At 53.5% G+C, this 24,692-nt stretch overlaps 2 protein-coding genes across 7 annotated transcripts in view; both read left to right on the forward strand.

The window, feature by feature from the left end:
• On the forward strand, positions 1 to 10,677 carry PROSER3 (proline and serine rich 3). Its single transcript, XM_033413906.2, is given in 12 exon segments — positions 1 to 973; positions 1,830 to 1,891; positions 1,894 to 1,910; positions 2,220 to 2,422; positions 3,402 to 3,529; positions 3,637 to 3,737; positions 4,398 to 4,480; positions 4,581 to 4,723; positions 8,887 to 9,062; positions 9,178 to 10,153; positions 10,253 to 10,334; positions 10,490 to 10,677. Coding segments are annotated over 12 exon segments (2,124 nt in total). The 5' UTR covers positions 1 to 962; the 3' UTR covers positions 10,632 to 10,677.
• ARHGAP33 (Rho GTPase activating protein 33) overlaps positions 10,263 to 24,692 on the forward strand; it is an 18,213-nt gene continuing 3,783 nt past the window's right edge. For 2 of the 6 annotated variants that reach the window (XM_012538420.3, XM_049702900.1), the window contains exons 1-16: positions 14,760 to 17,063; positions 17,143 to 17,227; positions 17,581 to 17,661; positions 17,771 to 17,908; positions 18,340 to 18,432; positions 19,384 to 19,506; positions 19,594 to 19,671; positions 19,757 to 19,823; positions 19,907 to 19,966; positions 20,057 to 20,209; positions 20,293 to 20,395; positions 21,821 to 21,965; positions 22,043 to 22,125; positions 22,210 to 22,317; positions 23,703 to 23,848; positions 24,484 to 24,637. In XM_012538420.3, the coding sequence (XP_012393874.2) occupies positions 16,903 to 17,063; positions 17,143 to 17,227; positions 17,581 to 17,661; positions 17,771 to 17,908; positions 18,340 to 18,432; positions 19,384 to 19,506; positions 19,594 to 19,671; positions 19,757 to 19,823; positions 19,907 to 19,966; positions 20,057 to 20,209; positions 20,293 to 20,395; positions 21,821 to 21,965; positions 22,043 to 22,125; positions 22,210 to 22,317; positions 23,703 to 23,848; positions 24,484 to 24,637 (1,778 nt within the window). In that variant the 5' untranslated portion in view covers positions 14,760 to 16,902. Of the gene's footprint in view, positions 10,335 to 12,353; positions 14,733 to 14,758; positions 17,064 to 17,142; positions 17,228 to 17,580; positions 17,662 to 17,770; positions 17,909 to 18,339; positions 18,433 to 19,383; positions 19,507 to 19,593; positions 19,672 to 19,756; positions 19,824 to 19,906; positions 19,967 to 20,056; positions 20,210 to 20,292; positions 20,396 to 21,820; positions 21,966 to 22,042; positions 22,126 to 22,209; positions 22,318 to 23,702; positions 23,849 to 24,483; positions 24,638 to 24,692 lie in introns of those variants that run through there. The other 4 variants (XM_049702899.1, XM_033413674.2, XM_004284159.4 and 1 more) reach the window with 4 other exon arrangements.

A 24,692-nucleotide genomic window follows, 5' to 3' on the forward strand; every position in this document is an offset into this window, starting at 1 on the left:
CAGAGTGGGGTGCAAGCGTGGCGTTTGGGATCCACGGCCTGAGAAACCCACCAAAGAATTCCCAGTCCCTTTAATCCACCCCCGCCCCAAAGGCGCTCTGAGGATGACGCAGATGGCGGTCTTAGGAGCAGATTCCTGGGTACAGGGAATGCGGTAGCTGGGCCAGGCTGTCAGGAGGACACAGAACAGACCCTATTCCCATCTCAGCAGGGCCCTGGTCCCAGCCTAAGCCGGCCCTAATTCTGTGCGTCTGACTCAGCCTCGGGTGCACAGGACAGCGGGGTCTGCCAGGTGAGCAGCGGCCAGGGGGCGCGGGCAAGAACAGTCCAGGCTGGCCCCCCTGGGGCAGCGCGCGGGGGCCCAAAATAGCTCATTTTGATCCAGCCACCTCGGCCAGGAGCCCAGGCCTGGCATCTGGCGCAACCAGCTGCTCCTGGAGCAAGACGGAAGTGCTTAGATGACGGGGTGGGACTGGTAGGCTGCTGGACTGATGGAGGGACGGCGGTTAGAGAGGGCATAGACGCCCTTATTGCCCCTGCAACGGGAAAAGCCGTAGTTAGACTGAAATCTGGATGAGATTTACGCAGCAAGAGGGGAAGCGGCCAGAATACACGAGTACAGGAAAGCAAGAGTGCATTGGAACCCCTCCTAACCGCGAGGCCAGTCTCAGCTCCTTTCCATTGGTCCACGGACTTGCCAATTACTGCAGCTCGCTACGGTTCTCCAATTAAACATGCTCTCTCATTCACGTTACAGCCAACCAATTGTGAGACACCTCCCTTTGGCCACCGTCCAATTACTTTTATTTTCCTCTCATTCGTCGCCTTGGAGGCCGCTCTCTTCCCGCGCCTGCAGTCCCAGAGAGGGGCGGGGCTGATAGGGCATTGCTAAGCGACAAAGATGCGCTCTGAGTGAGTCAGGTGACCGAGCAGAGCAGGCGGAATCGGCGAGGTAGCTGCGGGATGGACCGCAGGTGAGACCGATCCCTCTTCCGGGGATGACAAGGGGCCTGGGGAGGACCAAGGGTGAGAGCAACGCAGCCTAGGATCAGGTTTTCTAGGGTGCGGAGTCTCTCGTTCTCAACGGCACTGGAACTACAACTCCCAAGATGCTCCACAGCCTTAAGCGGCTCCCGCCTTGGACTTCACCGTCTCGGGGGTTCCACAGCGTCTTACGTTCCGCTAAGTGGCCCCGAGGGCTTTTTTTTTTTTCCCTCTAACCTCGCAATTCTCAGGGGCATCTTGGGAATTAAGATTCTTAATTTTGAATTTGTCCCCAGACTCCCATGGGTGTTATTTTTGACCTTTCTTGCTTAGGCGGAGCCCAGTGACTATAGGGACTGTAATCCATCTACCCCTTTCTCCTCAGAGAGTGTCCCAAGGACTTATGGGAAATGTACAGTGATAAGGTTTAGCCCTTAACGTGAGCTCCACTTCAGAATCACCTGGGACACTGCGAAGAAGATGTATGTAAATGCCCAGCCCCCTTCCTGATATTCTGATTCTTTTGGTCTGCGGTGAGGATCACGCATCTGTAGTTTTAAAAGATTCCTCCTAGACTGGATCCACGGTTAAGAACCACCAATCAACAGTTCCTGGGTTCTTCTGAGACTGCTCCAAGGGCTGGTGGGAATCGTGCGTCCAGTATCTTTATCTTGAGTGTGCAGTGGTGCTTCAAGGGAATTATAGTCCATCTCTTCCAGGAATACATGGGAATCGTAGGGTGGTTGTGCCCTCTTACCGTTCTCCCATCCACCCCACCCACATACAGCCTCCCAGCAGGGCTGCAGTGACCTTGCTCTGCCTGCCAACCCCCCTCTCCCCTTGCAGCTTGCCAGTTTTCTCCACTCAAGACAGTACTTTGGGGGATGGCCCCCTGGGTCGAAGCCACTTCTGACCTGGCACCCCAAGGTGAGGACACCCAACAGAGAGTGCTGTGTTCCAGCCCAGTAGCAAGGGAGTGACAACTAGAGGGAAGGAAGACACGATGAGAGATGGGGGTGAGAGATCAAAAGACAGTCCCTCCTCTTTTCCCTATGGCCCTACCCTTATCCTGTCCTCTACCACCTAAATCCCTCATCACAGCCCCAATCACTTTGAGTTGTTGCAATCGTGGGATGTTTCCTCCCCTCCGGACTGAGACTTCGTATGTGTCTTCGTTACCCTACAGGGATAACCCCTCAGCCTCACTTTTTCTTCTCCTCGCTTCCCCTATCTTAGACCCTGAGCTCATCCAGGTCCCAGAGATCCAGGCTCCCAGAGGCTCCCAGGGCTCTGGCCACAGGTCCCAAATCCCCTGAGCTGTTTGAGGAGTCCTGGCCATCCAGCTCAGGGACCTCTTCCCCACCCAGCACCACTGAGGGACAGATGGGAGCCTCTCCACCACTCACCGTGACTGACAGCGGGGACTCTGTGGTGGCCAAGTAAGTAGCAGTAGCCCTGGGGGAAAAGAAGGGTTTGGATCAGTGGGAGGGGGCAGACATCCCATAATATCACAGCCAGATCTGCACTTTTAGGACCACACTTCATGCATGTTAGCAAGCGATCTGGAGCGAGGTTCAAATCCAAGCTTTGTCACCAACTCTGTATATGATCCTGGCCTCAGTTTCCTCATCTGTAAATTGGAGATATTAATAGCGTGTATGCTCTAGGGCTGTTTTAAATTTCCAATGAGTTACTGTCCGTGCAGCATCTATAACAATGCCTGTCACATAGTGAGCACTTGGATTTGTAGGATCCAAGTTCAGATGCTATAACATAGAGTCCCAAATTAATTGTGGCTTAAACAAGAGAGTACTTATTTCTTCCTCACCTAATAGTCCAGACAGAAACAACCAGGCCTGATATGGCAGCCCCTAATTGAGGTCTCAGAGACACAGTTTCCTTCTGTCTTGTCGCTCTCACTTCCCTAGGCTGTTACCCTTTCCTTCATGGCCCATAATGGCTCCCAGCCACATCCACTTTCCAGAATCACATCTCCTCGTACCTGTTGGTCAAGAACAGAGTTACATGGCCATAAAGCTACAAGGGCACCTGGTAAATGTATTTATAGAAGAGTGGCTATGTGCCCCGGATTATATCATCTTATATAATACTGCATTACTGGGGGACTTCCCTGGCGGTCCAGTGGTTAAGACTCCGCACTCCCAATGCAGGGGCCACAGGTTCAATCCCTGGTTGGGGAACTAAGATCCCACATGCCGCACAGCGTGGCAAACACAAAACAAAACAAAACAAAACAAAATTGCATTACTCTATAAGAAAGGAGAACTGATGTTGAGGGACAACTCCCAAGTGCTGCTATGGAGTTAGGTAAACATTGGCTATTGTGATTATTATTGTTATTATTAAATATTAGGCTCTCCTCATCCCACCCACCTTGCAATTCTCTGATGCTCACAGGTACATAAACCGGTTCCGACAGGCTCAGCCCACAAGCCGAGAGGAACGCGAGTCTGCAGGCCCAACCCCAGCTGACTTTTGGTGGCTGTGGCCTGAATCACCGGACCCCAGCAGTCAGCTGGCAGCAGGTACCTGCTTCAGTCTCATCTACTCCTGGCCTATAACCTCTCCTGAGCGATACCCCCAGCAGCCACTCCTCCTGGCCCCCCCTAAATCAACTGGAGCTTCTCAACAGGAGCCAATGAACCAGAAGGAAGACCCAACACAGCAGTCCCGACTCGTGCCAAGGTGGCCAGCGCATCACAGACTATGGCCCCCCTTCAGGAAATAAAGCAGGTGACATCCCCATCCACTCCCTCCCCTACATGCCTGAACTGGCAGTACCCGCCCTGGGATAGAATTAGAGTCAACCCCCAATTCAAGGAAGTGTAAACAAAAAAGGAAGGTCTTGCTGGCTAATGCAATCAAGAAATCCAAAGGTAGCCGCTTTCAGGCATAGCTGAATCCGGGTGTTTGCACCATATTGGGAGGAACTTGACTCTCATGGCTCTCTGTTCCTCTTTGTTTGGCTCAACCTCAGGTAGGCTTTCCCCTCAAAATAGCTAAGATGGCCCCGTTAACTCTAGGCTTCTAATGTACTTGATCACTCCAGTGGAAAGAGAAGGCTTTTCCAATAGCTCCATCCTAAACCCCAGGGCTTACTCTCATTCGCTCATCTTTGAGCCAATCACTGTGAACCAGAGGACAGAACATTATGACTAGCCAGGCCTGACCAGGAAGGCAGGGTCAACCCTTCTATAACAATGACTGCACTGAGGGATACGGATCCACAGAGGAAAACCTGGTCTCTCTTTCCTGAGGAGGAAGAGCAGATTCTAAGCCAGCATGTGAGGGCACCAGGTGGAATGTAGACCTGCATCCAGGCCCTCTGTCCCGAGCCCCTTTCCCAGTAGCCTTTGGGATGGGGACTGGCCTCTGACCCCTGTCACCTCACAGAGCCTCAACACGTGGAACTCATCCCTGCTGGACTTGGAGACACTGAGCCTGCAAAGCAGAGCTGCCAGGCTGCTCAAACGCAGGTGCCTCCCCCACCCCCATCACCCTCCCCACTCCTACCCCTCCAGGCTCGGGCCACTGCCTCTGAGACCCCCGTTGCCTCACTTATGCCTCTCCCTACAGCAAGGCCTCCATCTCTTCCTCCTCCTCCCTCAGCCCCAGCGATGCCGGCATCTCCTCATTCCCTGTCAGCTCTGATGGCCTCTCTCCCTTCTCCATGACCTTCACTCATGACTCCAGCAAGGGCTCTGACCCCAAGGCACGAGGTAGGTTCTGGGAGGCAAGGATGAGGGCAGTCTGGGTGCAAATCCCAGCCTTTCGACTTACCAGCTCTGTGACCTTGGACCTCTCTGGGCCTTGTTTCCCCAGCTGTAAAACAGGGGAAATAATTGTACTCCTCTGCTATGGGTGTTGTGAGGATTAAATGAGTTGGTGAATACATGGAAAACCTAGCACGGCTCTGTTAACAGTAGCTATCAGGAGTATGCGTGTTCTCTCTCTGCGTCCTGTCTGCAGTTCTGAACACGAAGCCCCAAAATCAGAAGGCTTTTTGCAAATTTGGCACCACAGCTGATTTGCCAGCAAAATTTGATGTAAACAATATGAAGAATATTCATATATCTATCTTATTTTATTGAGGTATAATTGATTTACAATATTATATTAGTTTCAGGTGTACAACATAGTAATTCAAAATTTTTACAGATTATACTCCATTTAAAGTTATTATAAAATATTGGCTATATTCCCTGTGCTCCACAATATTTCTTTGTAGCTTTTTATTTTATACATAGTAGTTTGTACCTCTTAGCCCCTGTCCCTATCCTGCCCCTCCTCTGCTTCCCTCTCCCCACTGGTAACCACTAGTTTGTTCCCTATATCTGTGAGTCAGTTTCTGTTTTGTTCTATTCATTCGTTTATTTTATTTTTTCAATTCTACATATAAGTGATAACATATGGTATTCACCTTTCACTGTCTGACTTATTTAACTAAGCATAATACCTTCCAGGTCCATCCATGTTGTTGCAAATGGTAGAATTTCATTCTTTTTAATGGATGAGTAGGATTCCATTGTATATATACACCACATCTTCTTTATCCATTTGTCTGTTGATGGACACTTACTTAGGTTGCTTCCATATGTTCGCTATTGTAAATAATGCTGCTATGAACATTGGGGTGCATGTATCTTTTTGAATTACTGTTTTCATTTTCTTCAGATATAGACCCAGGAGTAGAATTGCTGGATCATATGGTAGTTCTATTTTTAGTTTTTTGAGGAACCGTCATATTGTTTTCCACAGTGGCTGCACCAGTTTACATTCCCATAAACAGTGTACAGGGGTTCCCTTTTCTCCACATCTTCACCAACATTTGTTATTTGTGGTCTTTTCGATGATAGCCATTCTGACAGGTATGAGGTGATATCTCATTGTGATTTTGATTTCCATTTCTCTGATGAGTAGCATTGTTGAGCATCTTTGAATGTGCCTGTTGGCCTTCTGTATGTCTTCTTTGGAAAAATGTCTATTCTGGTCTTCTGCCCATCTTTTAATCAGGTTGTTTGTTTTTTGATGTTGAGTTGTATAAGCTGTTAATATATTTTGGTCATTAATCCCTTATCAGTCATACTGTTTGCAAATATTTTCTCCCATTCAGTAGGTTGTCTTTTTGTTTTGTTGATGGTTTCCTTTGCTTTACAAAAGATTTTAAGTTTAATTAGGTCCCATTCATTTATTTTTGCTTTTGTTTCCTTTACGTTAGGAAACAGATCTACAAAAATATTGCTGATTTGTGTCAAAGAGTGTTCTGTACCTGTGTTTTCTTGCAGGAGTTTTATGGCTTCAGGTCTTACATTTAGGTCTTTAATCCATTTTGAGTTTCTTTTTGTATGAAGTGGGAGAATATATTCTAATCTCATTCTTTTACATGTAGCTGTCCAGTTTTCCCAGCACCACTTATTGAAGAAACTGTCTTTTCCCCATTGTATATTCTTGCTTCCTTTGTTGTAGATTAATTGACCATAAGTGTGTGGGTTTATTTCTGGGCTCTCTGTTCTATTCCATTGATCTACTTGTCTGTTTTTGTGCCCGTACTGTTCCGTTTTGATTACTGTAGCTTTGTAGTATAGTCTGAAGCCAGGGAGTAAATATTCATTCTTCTTTCTATGGATATATAACATTGAACCATATGAAATTTTTGTCTGTAAGTGAAAAATGGTTGAATAATGGCAATTTCATATTGTTCAACTAAATACCAACGTGTTTGAGTCTGGTGTACTGACCCAGACCCCTGTCAACACTGTACATACCATGTAACTTTGCTAAAACATGCAAACTGTTGAACTTGCAAATTTCTGCCCCCAAGATTTCAGAGATTGGATTAAGGACCTGGGTTACTGTTACGGTCATCGTTGTTACTGTTACTCTGTGCCCAGGTCCTGGGATGCAGTGGTGCACAGGACAGATGCTTTCCATGTTTCACAGGACTCCCGTGAGTGGGGACAGGCAAGCAGAGAGAACAGAGTAGTGTTTGTGCATGTTGTGTGATCCTGCCCAAGCACTCCCCTGTCTGATTCTTTGCTCCTTCTCTTCTTATTCACTTCTCCTCCTTGAGCCTCAGTCTCCTCATCTGTAAAATGGGGATAAAACTACTACCTACTTCATGAGTTGTTTTGCAAATTAAATGTATTCATTATTTCACATAACAAACATTGAATATCTGTTGTGTATGAAGCCTGTGAGCAGGATTGGGGATTCCTTAGTGAACCAACCATACATGGTCCCACCTTCATGGTCCTCACAGGATAGTGAGTGTGGGGTAGAGAATAGCTACATAACTCCACAAACAAATGTGAAATATAAGCAGAAATGAGGGCCATGCAGGAGAGAATTGCGATGCTGGGATGTCAGAGAAGGCCTTCCTGGAAGAGGTGCTATCTAAGGGGAGACCTGAATGATGCAGGTGGGGACAATAGCCCTCTAGCCTGTACAAAGGACCTGAGGTCGGAGGGAACACGATGCAGACAATGAACTAGGAAAGGCAAGAACCAGGAGTAAGAGTAGTGTGGGATAAGGTGGAAGAGATTGGCAGGGGTCGGATTCCATGGGCTATGTAGGCATGTGAGGCATTTGGTCATAATCTACCGGGGAGCCACGGGAGAGTTCTGAGCAAGGAGGGCACGGGATCTTTATCGCTCCCTATGGCTGCTATCAACATCTAGTGAGAGACAGACTCTGGTAGCTTGGGTTGGGCCAGAGCCTGAGGAGCAGAGCAGAGTGGCCACGTCTGGAAGTAGAATCACAGTATATAGAAGGGAGAGAAGAGGTCCCACATGATGCACCTCCCCCCCTTCTCGGTGCAGCATTAGTAGGTGGGGCTTCCCAGAGATAATGGTAGCCATGCTAATCATAACTGACAAAATGATGCTCTGGGTGATAGGGAATGGTGTCTCTTTGCCCCACAGGACTGAGGACAGCCAGTGGCCCTGCCTTTAGTCACTGCTGTATTCCCAGCACAGGGCTGGGCACTGGGATGGAACACGATAAACAGTTCATTTTGCATTTATGCCACAAATACTGACACTAGGTCCTGTTCTTGACACTGAGGATATGATAATGGCCAGATAGACAAAAATTGCTGCCCTTGTGTAGCTGGCATTGTGGAGGGAGAGGTGAACAATAAATAAGCAGAGAATTATGATATTTAGTAGTTAGAAGGTAATAAGTGCTAAGGAGAAAAATGGAACAGGAAAGAGGATGGAGAGTGGTAGGGCCGGGGTTGTTGCAGTTTTGAATAGGGTAGCCAGGGAAGGCTTCACTAAGAAGGTGGTACCTGGGAAAATACTGGAAAGACTTGGAGTGAACTCTGTGGTTACATGAACGAAGAGCCTTCCAGGCAGAGGAAACCACAAATGCAAAGACTTTTGCTTTTTACCAGGAGAGAGGTGCAGCCCGGGGAAGATTCTAACCCAGGAGCACCCTGATCTGACTCAGGTGTTCACAGGCTCCCTCTGGCTTCGGGTGGGGACAGTTTGGGAGGATAGGAAGAAGGGAAACCAGGGAGGAAGTTGCTCTGAGGTTGGCAGGTGAGGGAAGTAAAGTGGGGAGAAGTGGGCAGATCCTGGAGGATCCGCCTTGGTCACTGCTATAACCACCACGTCCAGAACAGTGCCTGGCAAATAGTAAGAGCTCAATAAATATTTGTTGATGAATGAAGAATTGAATGATGACAGGTTGAGAAGCCCATGAGGGCTCTCTTCTCTGATTCTGCCCCTTTCCCCACTTCCCAATCTGCAGGGGAGTTGGGACATTATCTGGAGAGCCTGTCTGAATAACCTTCTGGTACAGTCGAAGGGTGTGTGCTAGGCTGTCCTTGCTCATCCCCCCAGGCCCTGCCTTACCCCTCTTCCCTCTACTTACTCCACAGCAACCCCAGCACCTGCCCCCATCCCTGCTCCATCCCCAGTCTCCTCCCGGGCACCCCTGCGGCAAGAGGATGACATTCTGTACCAGTGGCGGCAGCGGCGGAAGCTTGAACAGGCTCGAGGAAGCCAGGGTGATGGAACCTGGGTGCTGCCCCAGACCCCTGCCCTCACCCCTACGGTGAGATGGGGGAGGGAGGAGACTGAGGGGGCTGGAGCAGGGATCCTAAGGGAAGTTGGAGGAAGGGGGAGGCTGAGGGGATCTGAGGACCCTCTACCCTTTCTCTCCCTCTCAGGTCCCTATCCCCATCTGTCTACAGACCTCTCCTGCCCCTGCGGAGACCCTTGGTTCCCTGGGAACCCAGCCTAACTGCATCCCGCTTTGGGGCAGTGTGGCTCCACCTGGTCCCCGGGAAGCCTTCCACTTGGAGAGGCCTCCTATTCCCCCAGGGTTCTCTCCACATATCTTTTGGGGCCACAGCCCCAATGGATTCTTCTGGGCCCCGCAGCCCGGTTCCTGGGTATCTCTTGGGGCCATCCCTCCCACGGCCGCGGCCTCCACCCCAGCGCCCCCAGCCTCCACTCCTGCGCCTCCAGCCTCAACCACTGCGCCGTCTGCCTCCACTCCCGCGCCCCCTGCCGCCCCCCAGGGCCCGCCCACCCCTGCTCCATGCAGCCCAGCCGAGCTCGAGAGGCAGAGCTCCAAGCCTCGAAGAAGCAGAGCCCAGCGCCGGGAGTCTGCTGGGCGAATCACGGAAGCGGACGAGGGCCCTGGCGCGCAGCTCAGAGGCGCTCTGGGCCAAGTAGTGGCGGCTCGGCTGTTTCCGGACAGCCTGGAGGACACGCCCCCTCGCCAAGAGGGCCAGCCTCCACCCGAGGCTGAATCTCAGAAAGTCAAGGCCACACGCCCTCAAACCGAGACTCGGTCCTCTCGTTCAGAGGTCACGGCCCCTCCATCTGAATCACGGTGTCCCCAGACAGAGACCCCGCAGGATTGGTCTAAGGCCGAGTCTCGGAACGCCAAGGCCATGCTCCCCCTAGTGGGATCGGTGCCTAGGAAGGACAAAGACACTTTCTTGGCTGACGTCGGGTGTAAGCCGCCCAAGGTCCGGCCTCATCCAGCTGAGGAGGCGGCCACTTGTGTTGAGGCCCCGCCCCGTCCGTTCAAGGAGGGGGCTCTTGAAGTTGTGGTCACGCCCTCATCCGTTGATGGCCACGCCCCCTCAGAGGACGTTCTCTCCCAGGCTGCCAGACTTCTGCAGGCTGCGGAAGGTGAGCAGATGCGCACAGATGCTCGTGGCTGCCCGGATCTGGATGGCAGTCCAGCACGCTACGAGTCCGGCCCCCTGAATCTCGCTCTTTTTCCCCCAGACTCCGACGGCAGCGAGTTCCAGGACGACCCTATACTGCAGGTGCTAAGGGTTCAAAGGGCGGAGCTGCGGCGGCAGAAAAGGTGACCATGCCAGGATTTAAGACACCCGGCCCCTGAATCCTCTGAGACTCCCGTTTGGTACTCACTTCTCCTGAGCCCCTTTCCCAGAACATACACAGCCCCAGACCCCAATCCTGAGCAAAACTTCAGCCTCTACTCCCCTGTCCTTCTTCCAGGAAAGTAGATGCCCAGATATCCCGCCTGCTGGGCCACACTGAAGACCCAGGGTCTTGGTCTCCTCCAGCCAGGTCGCCTCCCGGGTCCCCAAGGATGCGGCTGAGGAGGGAAGGAGACTCTCTTGAGGCCAGACGACTTTGAATTGTACAGATTCTATTTTTCCTAATACATTTTTTTTTTCAGGTTACTGGTTGTCTCTGAGAAAGAAGTTGTTTTGGAAAGTCCAAGGGTCATGCTAATTTAGGGAAATAGCTCCCATGCCCCGCCTCCCCCCCCACACACCCTAGCTCTGCCCTGCCCCACCTCACCCTAGTTTCTGACCACTGAAGCAAAGTCTCTTCTGGTTTCATCCTCTATGAGGGCAGGAGAGGGGTTCCGGGCAAGACTGGGACTCACCTTATCTGACCTTCAACTCAGGAGTGGATCCTCTTGTCTCAGATGAGACCAAAGGAACTGTCCTCTGGGTATGAAGCTTGTAGAGTCATCAGAGTGTTGGACAATGGTCAGGCCTCAGTCCACATCCTGCTTGACCCAGCAGCAGCATTTGGTGCTCTGATCCCCACCCCCTCCTTGAAGCACTTCTTTTCCTGGCTTCCAGAACCCCAGCCCTCTCCTCACCTCTCTGGTTGTGCCTCCTCATTGTGCCTCACACCTGTCACTTTAGTGTGTCCCAGGGCCCTGGCCTTGACTTTTCTATCTACAGTCAATCCCAGGTGCTCTCATCTGGCATCATGGGCTCTAAACCCCATCTCTTTTCTGATAGTCCACAAATTTCTATCTTCAGCCTAGAACCTCAGGTTCTTGTACCCTGCTACTTGCTCATCATCCACACAAAAAGGTCTAAGAGATGTCTCAAACTCCACAGATCTTAATCTTCCCCCTAAACCTGCTCCTCCCTGGCTCTCAGCTCCATCCTTCTACTTGCTCATGTCAGAAGCCTCATAGCTGTCATTGACTCCTCTCGTTCCCTCACACCCACAGTCAGTTGACCAGCAAGTTCTATCATCTCTACCTTTAAAATCTCTCCAGAATTTAACCTGCCTTTCTCCCCATTCCACTGCCCCACCCCAGTCTAGGCTATCGTCACCTGTCCAGACTATTGTGAAAAACCTATTGTTTTATCTGTGACTACTTTGACACATTTCCCATCAAAAAAGTAGAGTCTATGCCCCTTCTTGAAACTGGGTTGAACTTTGTGACTGCCTCCACAAATAAAATGCAGAGGAAGTGATATTACTTTAACTTTCTAAATTGGATTAGAAAAGATGATATAATTTCCACCTGTTTTTCTCCCAGTCTCTCTTCTCTCTCCATCTCTCCCAGTCCCCTCCTTTTGGAGCCCTGGGATGCCATATAAAAAGTCCAGTTGCCATCCTGGATAAGGATTTTGACTACAAAGGTGTCAAAATTCAGTGAAATTTATGAATTGCATGGTATGTAAGGTTTACCTCAAAAGAAAAATAAATATTGAACTCCAATGAAGGATATGCATGCTGCAGTATTTAGGAGACAGTATACAATGTCTCTAATTTATTTTGAAATGCATCCAAAAATTAGATTAATGGATGAATAGAGTAATAGGTAGATGTGAGATAAAGCAAATATAGTAAAATGCTAATGGTAGGATCTAAGTGGTGGGTATATGGGTGTAAAATTGTTCAGCTTTGCTGTATGTTAGAAAATTTTTATAATAAAATGTTGGAGAATATATGATCAGGATTATTTTGATATTTGTATTTACAAAAAAAGAGAAGATAGGATAGATTTCTGTAAAAAGTAGCCCTGTATGTCACAGACATGGTAAGTACTTGTTTTCAGTCTTTTTGAACAAACCATACATTTAAATAAAATCAAAAGAAGGAAATAGCTGCTTAGATATAAGGAGAAAAAAAGATGTTTATAGTAGCAGAATCTGATCTTGGGGGGTGAGTGGGACCTAGAAATTTTCCTGAGGAAGTTATATTTGAGCTGAGACAGTTAGGAATTAATAACTAACAAAGGGCCATCCTAATTGCTATTTCTGGGTTACAAGCCACCCCAAAACTTAGTGGCATAAAACAATCATTTTATTATGCTCATGGATTCTGTGAGTCAGAAATTTGGACGGGGCATAGTTGGTGACAGTTTGTCTCTGCTCCATGATGTCTAGGGGTTCAGCTGGAAAGACAAAGGTGGCTTGACAGCTGGGGGCAGAATCTCTGGAGCTTCTTCACTCCCAAGTCTGACGTCAGGGCTCAGATGACTTTAAGCTGGAACTACGGACTGTAGTGCCTATACAAGGTCTCTCCATGTGGTTTATGCTTCCTCAGAGCACGACTACCTCAGCAGAGTTGCACTTCTCGCATGATGCCTCAAGGCTCCAGAGCTAGTCATTCCAGTGGACGAAGAATGCCTTTGCCTTTTACTACATAGCCTTGGAAATCACATAGTGTCAATTTCTATTCATTCCTATTCTCTATTGGTTGAAGTTGTCACAATCCTGCCCAGATGGAGATAGACTCTACCTTTTCATGAGAGGAGTGTGAAAGAATTTGCAGTCGTGTTTTAATGGCGGGGGTGGGGGTGGGGTGGCGTGCAGAGAATACTCCGGGCAGAGGGAAATTCATGTGGGAAATCCCTGTTATGGAAGTGAGGTCAGCAAGTTCAATAAACTGAAATAAGTAGCTGTAAATTTACCCCCCAGTCAAGCACTCCCTTTCCCCAATCTTGGCTTAAATTTTATCCATAGAACATATCGCTTTCTAATATTCTATATTTTAAAATTCTTATTTTGTAAACTGTCTTTTCCCACTAGCTTTTGAGCTCCATGTGGGCAGGTTATATTTTCCCCTGTTTTGGTTACTGATATATCCACAAATTAAGCGATCAGAGTTTTTGAATGAATGAATGGGTGGATCAAGGATGTACCTTCGAGGGCCTTGTTGAGGGCATGACCAATGGCAAATTCTCTTGGAAAGGGCGTTGTTACAGAGTGTTTTCTTTTTCTTTCTTTCTTTTTTAAAAATGTACATACCTGGTCCAGGGATCAGAGAGCTGTGTTTATTTATTTATTTATAATTTATTATTTATTTTTGGCTGTGTTGGGTCTTTGTTGCTGCGCACAGGCTTTCTCTAGTTGTGGCAAGCGGGGGTTACTCCTGGTTGCGGTGCGCAGGCTTCTCATTGCAGTGGCTTCTCTTGTAGAGCACAGGCTCTAGGTGTGAAGGCTTCAGTAGTTGTGGCATGCAGGCTTAGTAGTTGTGGCTTGCGGGCTCTAGAGCGCAAGCTCAGTAGTTGTGGCACACGGGCTTAGTTGCTCCGCGGCATGTGGGAATCTTCCCGTACCAGGGCTCGAACCCGTATCCCCTGCATTGGTAGGCGGATCTTTAACCACTGAGCCACCAGGGAAGTCCCTACAGAGTGTTTTCTGAGCCTCAGTCAACAGCGGGAACAATTGGGACTGGCTTTATGGGAGGTGTGGTCATGTTCAGGCATGCAGGCTAAATTTATTCCTAGGAAAAAGGAGTCAAGGCTGGAGGCCAGCCTGTAAGAAGCAGTAGAGGAGGAGGCAAGGAAAATGTCCAGTGAGTAGCGGGAGGCTAAGTCGCAGATTGCCTAGGGCTATGTCCCAGGCAGAGCATCTGAGCCAGTGAAAAACATCCAGAGGCCAATGTTGTTAGTATTCTGTGGGCAGGGGAGGGGTCAAGGACTGACAAAGTGGGGTCAGAGGATCGAGACTTTGAAGAGCTGCTTAGGGGATGGAGAAAAGCTTGAGGCCATGGGAGAAGCCAATTGAAAGTGTCAGAGGAGCGGTCACTGACAGTGGACTAAGGGATGGGTCCACAGCTTAGTGTTAGAAATGTTAGAAGCAAAGCATAAAGAACCTGAGGCTGTGTCTCAGGAGGGGAATGACGGCCAATGAAAAGCAGGCATAGGCGTGGCGCTGTCAAACTTCGCGGGGCGGGACCGGAGAGACCGAGCCAGAAATGAGACCCAAGCCAATGAAAATCCGCCAGGTGGGCGGGGCGTCGTCCTAAGGCCAAGGGTGGAGCCAATGAGACGCTGCGCCACGTCCCCCATTGCCCCCGCCCCTGTGAGGCTAGTGCCGGAGCCACGGGCGGCCGTTAGGGGCGGGGCCTGCAGCCGCCCGCGCGCAGCTCGCGCCCTCCCCTTTGTGTCGCCATGGCGGCGGCATCGGCGACGAAGACGACGAGCGAGGGGTCCAGCGCGGCCGGCGCCTGAGGAGGCTACGCGACCATGGTGGTGAGGCGCCCACGCGGCCGTCAATCTGTCGGCGAAGTCAGTCTGTCCGCGCGGGGCCACGCCCCGCGCGCCCCGCCCCCGGCCCCGCCCGAGCCCGCGGCCTGCGCCGCCCCTCACCCCTCACCGCGGTCCCTCTCGCACCCCGGCCTGGTCTTGGGCCCGAGCTCTTACCCGAGCCCCGCCCCCTCAGCGCGCATCCCCCTTCCACGCCCTGGATGGGGGTGACAGTGGCCGAAGACCCAGACTTGGGAGGAAAAAGGGCTGGTCCAGGGAAGGACCCCGCATCCTCCAAGTGGCCCCCGCAGGGGCCTGCTGAGGCTCTCTGGGTCCTTCAACAGCCCCTATCCCAGAGCCATCCTCAGCGTCCTCATCCCAGCCTCCACCCCTCCCTGGCCTAGACCCCTCCTCCTCCTACCATCAGCCGGTTTCTCATTCTTGAGCCCCACCCCCACCCGGCTCCATCCACAGCCTGACCCTTTTCTTCTCCTTCTCGTCTTTCTCACCCCTTCCCAGTCCCTCTCAACCAACCCTCCCTTATCCCCCATCAGCCTGAACCTTTACTTCAGCCTCTCCATCTGCTACCCTCCTCCCTACTCCACCCTAGTCCCAAGCCTGCATTGTACCCCGATGTGATCCTTGGGTCCCCTCCATCTTCTTGTCCTCATCCACCCTCCCCCACCATCTCCCTCTCCCACCCTGCTGCTCCTGCTCATTCATCCATTCATTCCCTCATTCGCTCACTTAACATTCACTGAGACCTCTGTGTAGCCCCTTTGCTCCAGGCACAGAGAAAGTCAGATCCCCTCCTGCCTTGGGGAGCTTCATGGGCTGGAGAGGGACCCACCCAAGGGTGAGACCCAAAGGATGAAGTCGGCGTTGTAGAGATGCGAAGGAGGGAGAGGCTAGAGCCCAGCCTGAGGAATCCTCATCTGGCAGATGGTTAATTTATTCATCAGAGTTTACCCAGCCCCTGCTGTGTGACTGAGCTGGCACTGGGCGTTGGGACCCAGAGAGGAATCAGGCACAACCCAACCTGTGAGGAGCATCAATTCTGTGCCCAGCTCTGTGCTGGGCAATGCTGGGGGACTAGGGACTCAGTCCCAGTCCAATGGGGGAGATGGACTCCTCCATTGGACTGTCACCAGACAGGGACACCTCAGAGTGCTCAAGGCTGTAACGAGGGAAGCTCAGGCAACATCAAGCCTGGGATGGGGGTGGCTCAGGGGATGCGGGAGTCCAGAAGAGGAGCCTGACAGAGCCTGAAGGGTCAGGGAGAACTTCCGAGAGGTGGGAACATGAGAGCTGAGACCTGAGGGATAAGTGAAAAGACGGAAAGGATGGGGAAGAGTGTTCCATGCAGCAGGACCAGCCTTTGCAAAGCCCTAGAAGGAAATGAGAAGATGGTACTTTTGTTGGACTCTTAGAAGTTTGAGAGCTCTGAGAGCAGAGGCAGTGGGAAGAGATGAGGCTGGAGAGGTAAACAGACCAGAATATTTAGACTTTATCTTTTTTTTTTTTTTTTTTTTTTTTTTGCGGTACGCGGGCCTCTCACTGTTGAGGCCTCTCCTGATGCGGAGCACAGGCTCCGGACACGCAGGCTCAGCGGCCATGGCTCATGGGCCCAGCCACTCCGCAGCATGTGGGATCTTCCCGGACCGGGGCACGAACCCGTGTCCCCTGCCTCGGCAGGCGGACTCTCAACCACTGCGCCACCAGGGAAGCCCTAGACTTTATCTTAAAGACAACAGGGAGCCATTGAAGATTCATGACCTGTGGAGAGACAGAGGCAGATTTGTGTTTTGTGAAAGTTATACAGGCTCTTGCTGTGAAGAAGCTGGCAGGGAGGGAGAGGTGGAAGCAGGAAGACTGATAAGATGGGAGCAGTGACTGTCCAGATGTCTGTGAAAGGCGTGGAGAGGCACATACGGGAGATGACTGTACTCTGCTGGGGCTACAGGAGGGTTTTAAATGGGGAGAGATGGTACCAACATGCTCTTTCCCTAATTCACCCGTGGGCCCTGCTCTGCCAGCCCCCCACCCCAGACCACACACGAAGAAGCAGACCTGCCCTCAGCCCAGCCTTTACCTCCCCCTGACCTACCCCTCTTCTCCCTGCTCAGGGCAGTGTATGGAGCAATTCGGGCCCGCAGGCCCGGGCTGACAGATAACAATGCTCCCGTTGTCTCTCTGCTCCCATCTCTGGGGACCTCTGATTCTTCTTTCTGCTCTACAGGCTCGCAGCACTGACAGCCTGGATGGCCCAGGGGAAGGCTCAGTGCAGACCCTGCCCCCAGCTGGGGGGCCCAGTGTGAAGGGCAAGCCTGGGAAGAGGTGAGAGGTGAGGGAGAGGCTCAACTTAGGAGGGGAACCAAGTGCAGGAGCCACTAGTGACCTGTCACCTGTCCCCCAGGCTCTCGGCTCCTCGAGGCCCCTTTCCCCGGCTGGCTGACTGTGCCCATTTCCACTACGAGAACGTTGACTTCGGCCACATTCAGGTATGGGGGCAGCACCAGGTGGGTAGGCAAGATCCCACCCAGCCCTGAAGCAGTATCAGCCACTTTACCGCTGAAACCTGCCCTTGGGACTGGCTGCTCAGTGGCAGGAGCTGCAGGGCAGAAGGGGAGAGTTGTTCATTCATTCATTTGTTCCTTTATTCATTCAGCAACAACTTTTTGTTAGGTGTATGCTTTGTGCCAGGACCCTGTACTCTGACTAAGACATCACGAGGCCCTGCTTTTGGGGAGGCTCAGGAGGGGGACACAGACCCATCCTTAGATAACGCCGATCTGGAGAGGTCAGGGCTGGAAAAAAGTGAGACCCGCACCTGGACCTTTGCTTCCCTCTACAGCTCCTGCTGTCTCCAGAGCGTGAAGGTCCCAGCTTCTCTGGAGAGAATGAACTGGTGTTTGGGGTGCAGGTGACCTGTCAGGTGAGGCCACCCACCCCTACCTCTCATCGAGCCTGGCGGACTGGTTGCCACAGTCCTCAGCTCAGGGTAATGGAACCATTGCTCCCTCCTGTCCTTCCCTCTCCCACAGGGCCGTTCCTGGCCAGTTCTCCGCAGTTATGATGACTTCCGTTCCCTGGACGCCCACCTCCACCGCTGCATATTTGACCGGAGGTTTTCCTGCCTCCCAGAGCTTCCCCCACCCCCAGAGGGTGCCAGGGCTGCCCAGGTAAACTACTTGTTGTCCCAGCCCCTACCTCAGCCAAGGTGTGTCCTCATCAGAGATGTGTGAAACCATCAAGGCAGGGGAATAGAGAAATATTTAAGCACTGGTATGGCCCGAGTCCCAGCCAGTCAGAGGCCTTAGAACTGCAGCAGCGTTCTGGAGACTCCCTTTAGTTGTAGGATCATAGGGAGTTCCCGGGGGTTTCATGGAAGGGTCAGAATGGCCACACCAATGGGGGCACACGGGGACTCGGCATAGTCTATTTAACCAATTAATATGACAGCATTTCAGTACTTAAGAGCGAACGGAGCAGCACCCATGCGTACAAGTTGAATTTCGGCTCTGCCAGCGGCGAGCTAGGGCAGTATAGGAGGGCAGTGGGCTGTCTTGGGCGGGGTCTTCTCACATAGCCCACTCTGACCACCTGCCCCCAGATGCTGGTGCCGCTGCTGCTGCAGTACCTGGAGACCCTGTCAGGGCTGGTGGACAGTAACCTCAACTGTGGGCCCGTGCTCACCTGGATGGAGGTGGGCCCGGGCAGGAGGGCTTGGAGCTGGGAGTGAGTGAGGGATGTCTGGGGAGCAAGAACCAGCCTGGGAGGGTGTGTGTGGGCACAGGAAAGAAACGAGTAGGAGTGGAGGAGACGCTGGTATTTCAGTGTCTGTGTGGGCGCTTGCCTATGAGGGAAAAACGTGTGTGCGCACATGCGCACACAGGTGTGGAGCTGTAGGGATGTGAGAATTTCAAGGTATATTGGTTAGAAATAGGTTTGGCTGTAGCTCACAGAATGCCGGGCTAAGAGTGGCTTAAAGCAGCAGGGTTGGGTTTTTTTTAATTAATTTATTTTATTTTTGGCTGCGTTGGATCTTCATTGCTGCACGTGGGCTTTCTCTAGTTGCAGGGAGTGGGGGCTATTCTTCGTTGCGATGCACGGGCTTCTCATTGCGGTGGCTTCTCTTGTTGCGGACCACGGGCGGGCTCTAGGAGCGCGGGCTTCAGTAGTTGTCACACACGGGCTTCAGTAGTGTGGCTCACGGGCTCAGTAGTTGTGGCTCGCGGGCTCTAGAGTGCAGGCTCACTAGCTGTAGTGCACGGGCCTGGTTGCTCCGTGGCATGTGGAATATTCCCGGACCAGGGCTCAAACCCATGTGCCCTGCATTGGCAGGCGGACTCTTAACCACTGTGCCACCAGGGAAGCCCTAAGCAGCAGGTTTTTAGATAGCAGATGTGCAGTGTCTGCTATGGAGGACGAGCGTGCAGGGGTGTATCAGAAAGACTTCGGGCAGGGGAGTCCTGGGACATGGAAAGGGCTTTGTTTTGGGAGGGGCAAGAATGTAGGTGTTTGACCAATAGCTCTGAGTGACAGGGGCTCTTGGGTGGGAGACAGGTGGTGGCCTCCATTGGGCATGGAGGAACCTTCTCCGTCTTTATTATCGCCTTCCTCCGGCCTCTCCCTGCCACATTCTCTTCCATCTCAGCTGGACAACCACGGCCGGCGACTGCTCCTCAGTGAGGAGGCCTCACTCAATATCCCTGCGGTGGCCGCTGCCCATGTGGTGAAGCGGTACACAGCCCAGGCACCAGACGAGCTGTCCTTTGAGGTGAGGCTGTGGGGGAGCAGACTCCAGTTGGGTCCCCACTTCCCCTGCGCCTTCTGACCCTCCCTCCTCACACCTGCCCACTCCCAGGTGGGAGACATTGTCTCAGTGATCGACATGCCGCCCACGGAGGATCGGAGCTGGTGGCGGGGCAAGCGGGGCTTCCAGGTGAGCCTGGCTTGGGGTGGACAGGTGGGGTCAGGGCACTGCGCCAGCTCAGATGGCCCAGTCACTGACCCCAAACCCTCCTCAGGTCGGATTCTTCCCCAGCGAGTGTGTGGAGCTGTTCACAGAGCGGCCGGGTCCAGGACTAAAGGGGGGTGAGTGTCCTGGGCAAAGTGGGGAGGCCCTCCTGCATCCTTTGTCTGCCATCCATCCTTTCCACCCCTTGTTCGCCCCACAGATGCTGACGGTCCCCCGGGTGGTGTCCCAGCTCCCCAGGGTATCTCCTCTCTGACCTCAGGTAATGCAAACGAGGGGCGAGGCCCCTGCCTCCCACCCCATCAGACTGGGGGCTGCACTGACCCTGTTTGACCCGCCTTTACACCCACAGCTGTGCCCCGGCCGCGTGGGAAGCTGGCCGGCCTCCTCCGCACCTTCATGTACTCCCGCCCTTCCCGGCAGCGGCTGCGGCAGCGGGGCATCTTGCGGCAGAGGGTCTTCGGCTGTGACCTTGGAGAGCACCTCAGCAACTCAGGCCAGGATGGTGAGGCCCGGGCCCACCTGCCCTGCCCGATCCTCCCACCCAGGCTGCAACCTGCCCAGCCCTGACCCCGCTGTTTCTCCCAGTGCCCCAGGTGCTTCGCTGCTGCTCTGAGTTTATCGAGGCCCATGGGGTGGTAGATGGAATCTATCGGCTCTCGGGTGTGTCATCCAACATCCAGAGGCTACGGTGAGGACCCTCCACCAACCCCTTCCCTCTGCAAACATTTATTGAGCATCATCTGTATTCCAGGCCCTGTGCCATGTGCTGGGGACACAGAGTTATTGGGAGGGCACAGGGCAGGGTTGGACCGGGGTGGGGGCAGGGAAGGCTTCCTTGAGGAAGTGACACCCCAGCTGAGGTCTGAAAGGTGAGAGCAGAACAAGCACTCAAAGCAGAGGGGTCGGCCTTCACTGAGCACCTGCCACATGCCAAGCACTAGGCACTGGGGGCGCAGTGGTGAATGAGACAACCAGAAAATCCTGCCCTCACGGGGCCCACGTGCTAGAGGGGGAGCCAAACAAGGAAATGAGAGCGTTTACAATAGGTGACAAGTGGTATGGAGGAAAAAGACAGGGGTAAGCAGGATCATAATAAGAAAACGGGGGGGGGGTGTTATTGCGGTTTTCAGTAGGGTGGGAGGAGAAGGCCTCCTGGGGGAGAGCTCACTGTGGAGGAGGTGAGGGAGCGAGCCATGTGCTTATCCACGTTGGAGGGAACAGCCAGCGTGAGGGGAAAGCAGCAGGAGATGATGTCTGCGAAATGATTAGGGGCAGAGCATGCAGGGCCTTTTTTTTTTTTTTTTGCGGTACGGGGGCCTCTCACTGCTGTGGCCTCTCCCGTTGCGGAGCACAGGCTCCGGACGCTCAGGCTCAGCGGCCATGGCTCACGGGCCCAGCTGCTCCATGGTATGTGGGATCTTCCCGGACCGGGGCACGAACCCGTGTCCCCTGCATCGGCAGGCGGACTTTCAACCACTGCGCCACCAGGGAAGCCCCATGGGGGGCCTTTTTGATGACTGTTAGGATTTGGGCTTTTACTGGGAGTAAGAGGGGAGCCACAGGATGGGTTCTGAGCCCAGGAGAGGCAGCATGCATAACAACAGTTGAAGAGGTGGGAAGCAGTGAGGCGGCCTTCCAAGCTGACAGGAGGCCGTGAAGCAAGAGCATGGAGCCTGGGGCAGTGAGAGATGAGGCCGAGGTCACGTGCATAGAGCTTTTACCTGAGAGGGTGGGACACCGCCAGGTTGTGAGCAGGGGCCGCTGGGATTTCAGCTGCATTTTCCAGTGTGACCTCTTGGAGCCAGGAAAATGGCACAACTTTGTGGACAGAGCCCGGTCACACTGTGGAGGCAGATAGCCTTGGGTAGCTACAAGCAGGGCATCTCCAACCTGAGCCTCAGTGTCCTCCTCTGTAAGTGGGGTGCCCTTGTCTTTGGCACATAGGGTTGTTGGGGGGAAGGGGGGCTCAGTAAGGTTCTGAGAGCCTCTGAAGAGCCCAGCACAGGAAGAGGATTGCATCCACCTGTGGACACTTTAGGGGGCGGGGGAAGGACACGGCCAGGTGGGCTAGCTCTGACCCGAATCTTCCTCCTCCTTGACCTGGTGGCCTCAGGCATGAGTTTGACAGTGAGAGGATCCCTGAACTGTCTGGCCCCGCCTTCCTGCAGGACATCCACAGCGTGTCCTCCCTCTGCAAGCTCTACTTCCGAGAGCTGCCGAACCCCTTGCTCACATACCAGCTCTACGGGAAGTTCAGCGTGAGTGAGGGCGCTGGCAAGGTTGGAGGGTGCTGGGAGGCGTGCGGCCCCTCTCATTCATGCTCACACAATCTCAGGAAGCCATGTCAGTGCCTGGGGAGGAGGAACGCCTGGTGCGGGTCCACGACGTCATCCAGCAGCTGCCCCCGCCGCACTACAGGTAAACCAGGAGGGGCAGGGAAGGGCTGTGGTGGGCTCCCAAGGGAGTTGAGGCTCAGGCGTCCCCCTCTGCTTCCACCCCCAGGACCCTGGAGTACCTGCTGAGGCACTTGGCCCGCATGGCGAGACACAGTGCCAACACCAGCATGCATGCCCGCAACCTGGCCATTGTTTGGGCACCCAACCTGCTACGGTAAGCTGGCAGCTCACCAGCCTGCCCCGCTAGCTCCCTCCCACAGGCTGGGCCTTGAGTCTCCCCTCCCCCACCCCAGGAACCCACCCAGCTTTTGCTCTCTTGTTCGTTTCACATATTTCTTAAGTGTTGGATGCCAGTGTGCCAGCTCCTGTTCTCAGCACCAGGGACACAGTAGTGAGCAGGAACCTGTGCTCTGGGCTCACATTCTCATGCGGGAGATGACAGTGAACCATTACAAGAAAAACACAGAGCGCTGTCTGATGGTGATGAGTGGCAAGGAGAAAGATTACAAAGTGGGGAAGGGAGATCTGCAGGGCCATGGCATTTGAAATGTTTAGACTGGCAGTGAAGGCTTCAGGAAGAAGTCTTCCATGGCCAGCAGCAGGGTAAGCCCCAGAGGATTTGATGGTGACCAAGACAGGCAAGTTCTCTGTTCTGGAGGAGTTCAGTTCTTCTTGGGAAACAGATAAGTAAATAAATAAAATAGATGGTACATGGTAGGTATAAGAACTACAGGAGAAAAAATAAAGACAGACCTGGAATATAGAGGTTTACGATTTTAAATGAAGTGGGTGGGGAAGACTCCATTGAGAAGGTAACATTTGAGTTGATACCTGCAGAAGGTGAGGGAAGGACCCATGTGGATATCTGAGGAAGAGCAAACTAGGCAGAAGGAATAGCAAGTGCAAAGGTCCTGGGGCTGGGTCAGGGCCTAGTGTTTTGGAGGAGCAGCAGAGAGGCCAGTGTGACTGGAGCTGAGTGAGTGAGGGAGGCGTTGAGGGGGAGGAGATGCTAAGGTCAGAGAGGTGATGGACCAGGTAGGGGAGGGACTTATGGGTTGTGGGTCATAGTGAGGACTTTGGCTTTTACCAGGAGTGAAATGCAGCCAGAAGAGGGCTCTGAGCCAGGAGGGCCCTGATCTGACTCAGGGGTTCACAGGCTCCCTCTGGCTGTGTGTGGGGAGCAGGCTGTAGGGGCGGGATGGGAGCAGGGAGACCAGGGAGGAGGTTGTGTGATGGTCCAGGAGGGAGAGCATGGAGGCTGGGCCAGGGTGGGGGTAGTGGAGGAGCAGAGTTTAGATTCTGGATAGACTTTGTGGGTGGAGCCAACAGGGTCTGCCGAGACTGGATGTGGGTGTGAGGGAAAGACGGGCCAAGGACAATTCTAGGGTGTTTGGCCTGAACCACTAGAAGTACACTGACTGAAATGGGATAGGCAGGGAGGGAGCAGGTTTGGGGAAGGGTTGAAAATGCAGTTTTAGTTTGACGGGGTCAGAGACATTGAATGATAGGCATTGCTTCCAAGGCTCCCTACCTCGCCTGGCCAGAACCCACCAGCTGGGGCTCGAGGCACCGGGCCACCCTCCCCGTCCTCCCATCCAGGTCCATGGAGCTGGAGTCAGTGGGGCTGGGGGGGGCAGCAGCCTTCCGGGAGGTGCGGGTGCAGTCGGTGGTGGTGGAATTCCTGCTCACCCACGTGGACGTCCTGTTCAGCGACACTTTCACCTCTGCTGGCCTTGACCCTGCAGGTATGCCCATCCACCCCCGATGTCCTGACTACTGTCCCCTCATTGTCCGGGCTGCAGCGGGAGGGCAGGTGGGCTCCCAGCCCCATCCCTATCCCACTGAAGCTGGACCTCCCTTCTGGCTCCTTGAGGACCCCGCCCCGGCCTCTCCCTCCCCTCCCCCCCCTTCTCATTTCAGCTCCTACGCTCAGGATCCCCACTTCTTGGCCCGGACATCGTTCTTCCTTCACCCCTTGTAGCTCCTGGGGGCGCTCGGGGCCTTGGGTCCACCTGGGAGGAGGTGGGAGGTCCCCAGACTTGACCCCGCCCCAGCCCCACCCAGACTCCCCGCCCTGCCCCGGACCCCAGCCCAGTCAGGATTCAGCACGTCGGAGGGCCCTCTGGCTCGAGGTAACTGAAGCCAGAGCCGCTGTCCTCGCTGGCTGCTGGGAGCTGCCTCCTCATCAGCTCGTTCTGCCTCACGCCTCCTCCTCACCTGCCTGCTGCCCACCCGTTCCCGCCTGATCCGCCCTGGCCCCCTGCCTTGCCAGCCCGGGTGGGCACGCTGCTGGGCCGGGGCTTGGGCTGTAGCGCTTGGCTTTGCCTGTGGCCTTGAATGGTCCCAGAGCTGACGGCTGCCCCCTTTCCCGACTTCCCAGGCCGCTGCCTCCTCCCCAGGCCCAAGTCCCTTGCGGGCAGCGGCCCCTCCACTCGCCTGCTGACGCTGGAGGAAGCCCAGGCTCGCACCCAGGGCCGGCTGGGGACGCCCACCGAGCCCACAACTTCCAAGGCCCCAGCTTCACCTGTGGAAAGGTGAGTGGGAGGCCTGGAAGGGGAGGGGCTCGCCGGGGGGCCCCAGCTCTCAGCC

The sequence above is a fragment of the Orcinus orca genome, chromosome 20, assembly GCF_937001465.1.
Source record: "Orcinus orca chromosome 20, mOrcOrc1.1, whole genome shotgun sequence".
Lineage (NCBI taxonomy): Eukaryota > Metazoa > Chordata > Mammalia > Artiodactyla > Delphinidae > Orcinus > Orcinus orca.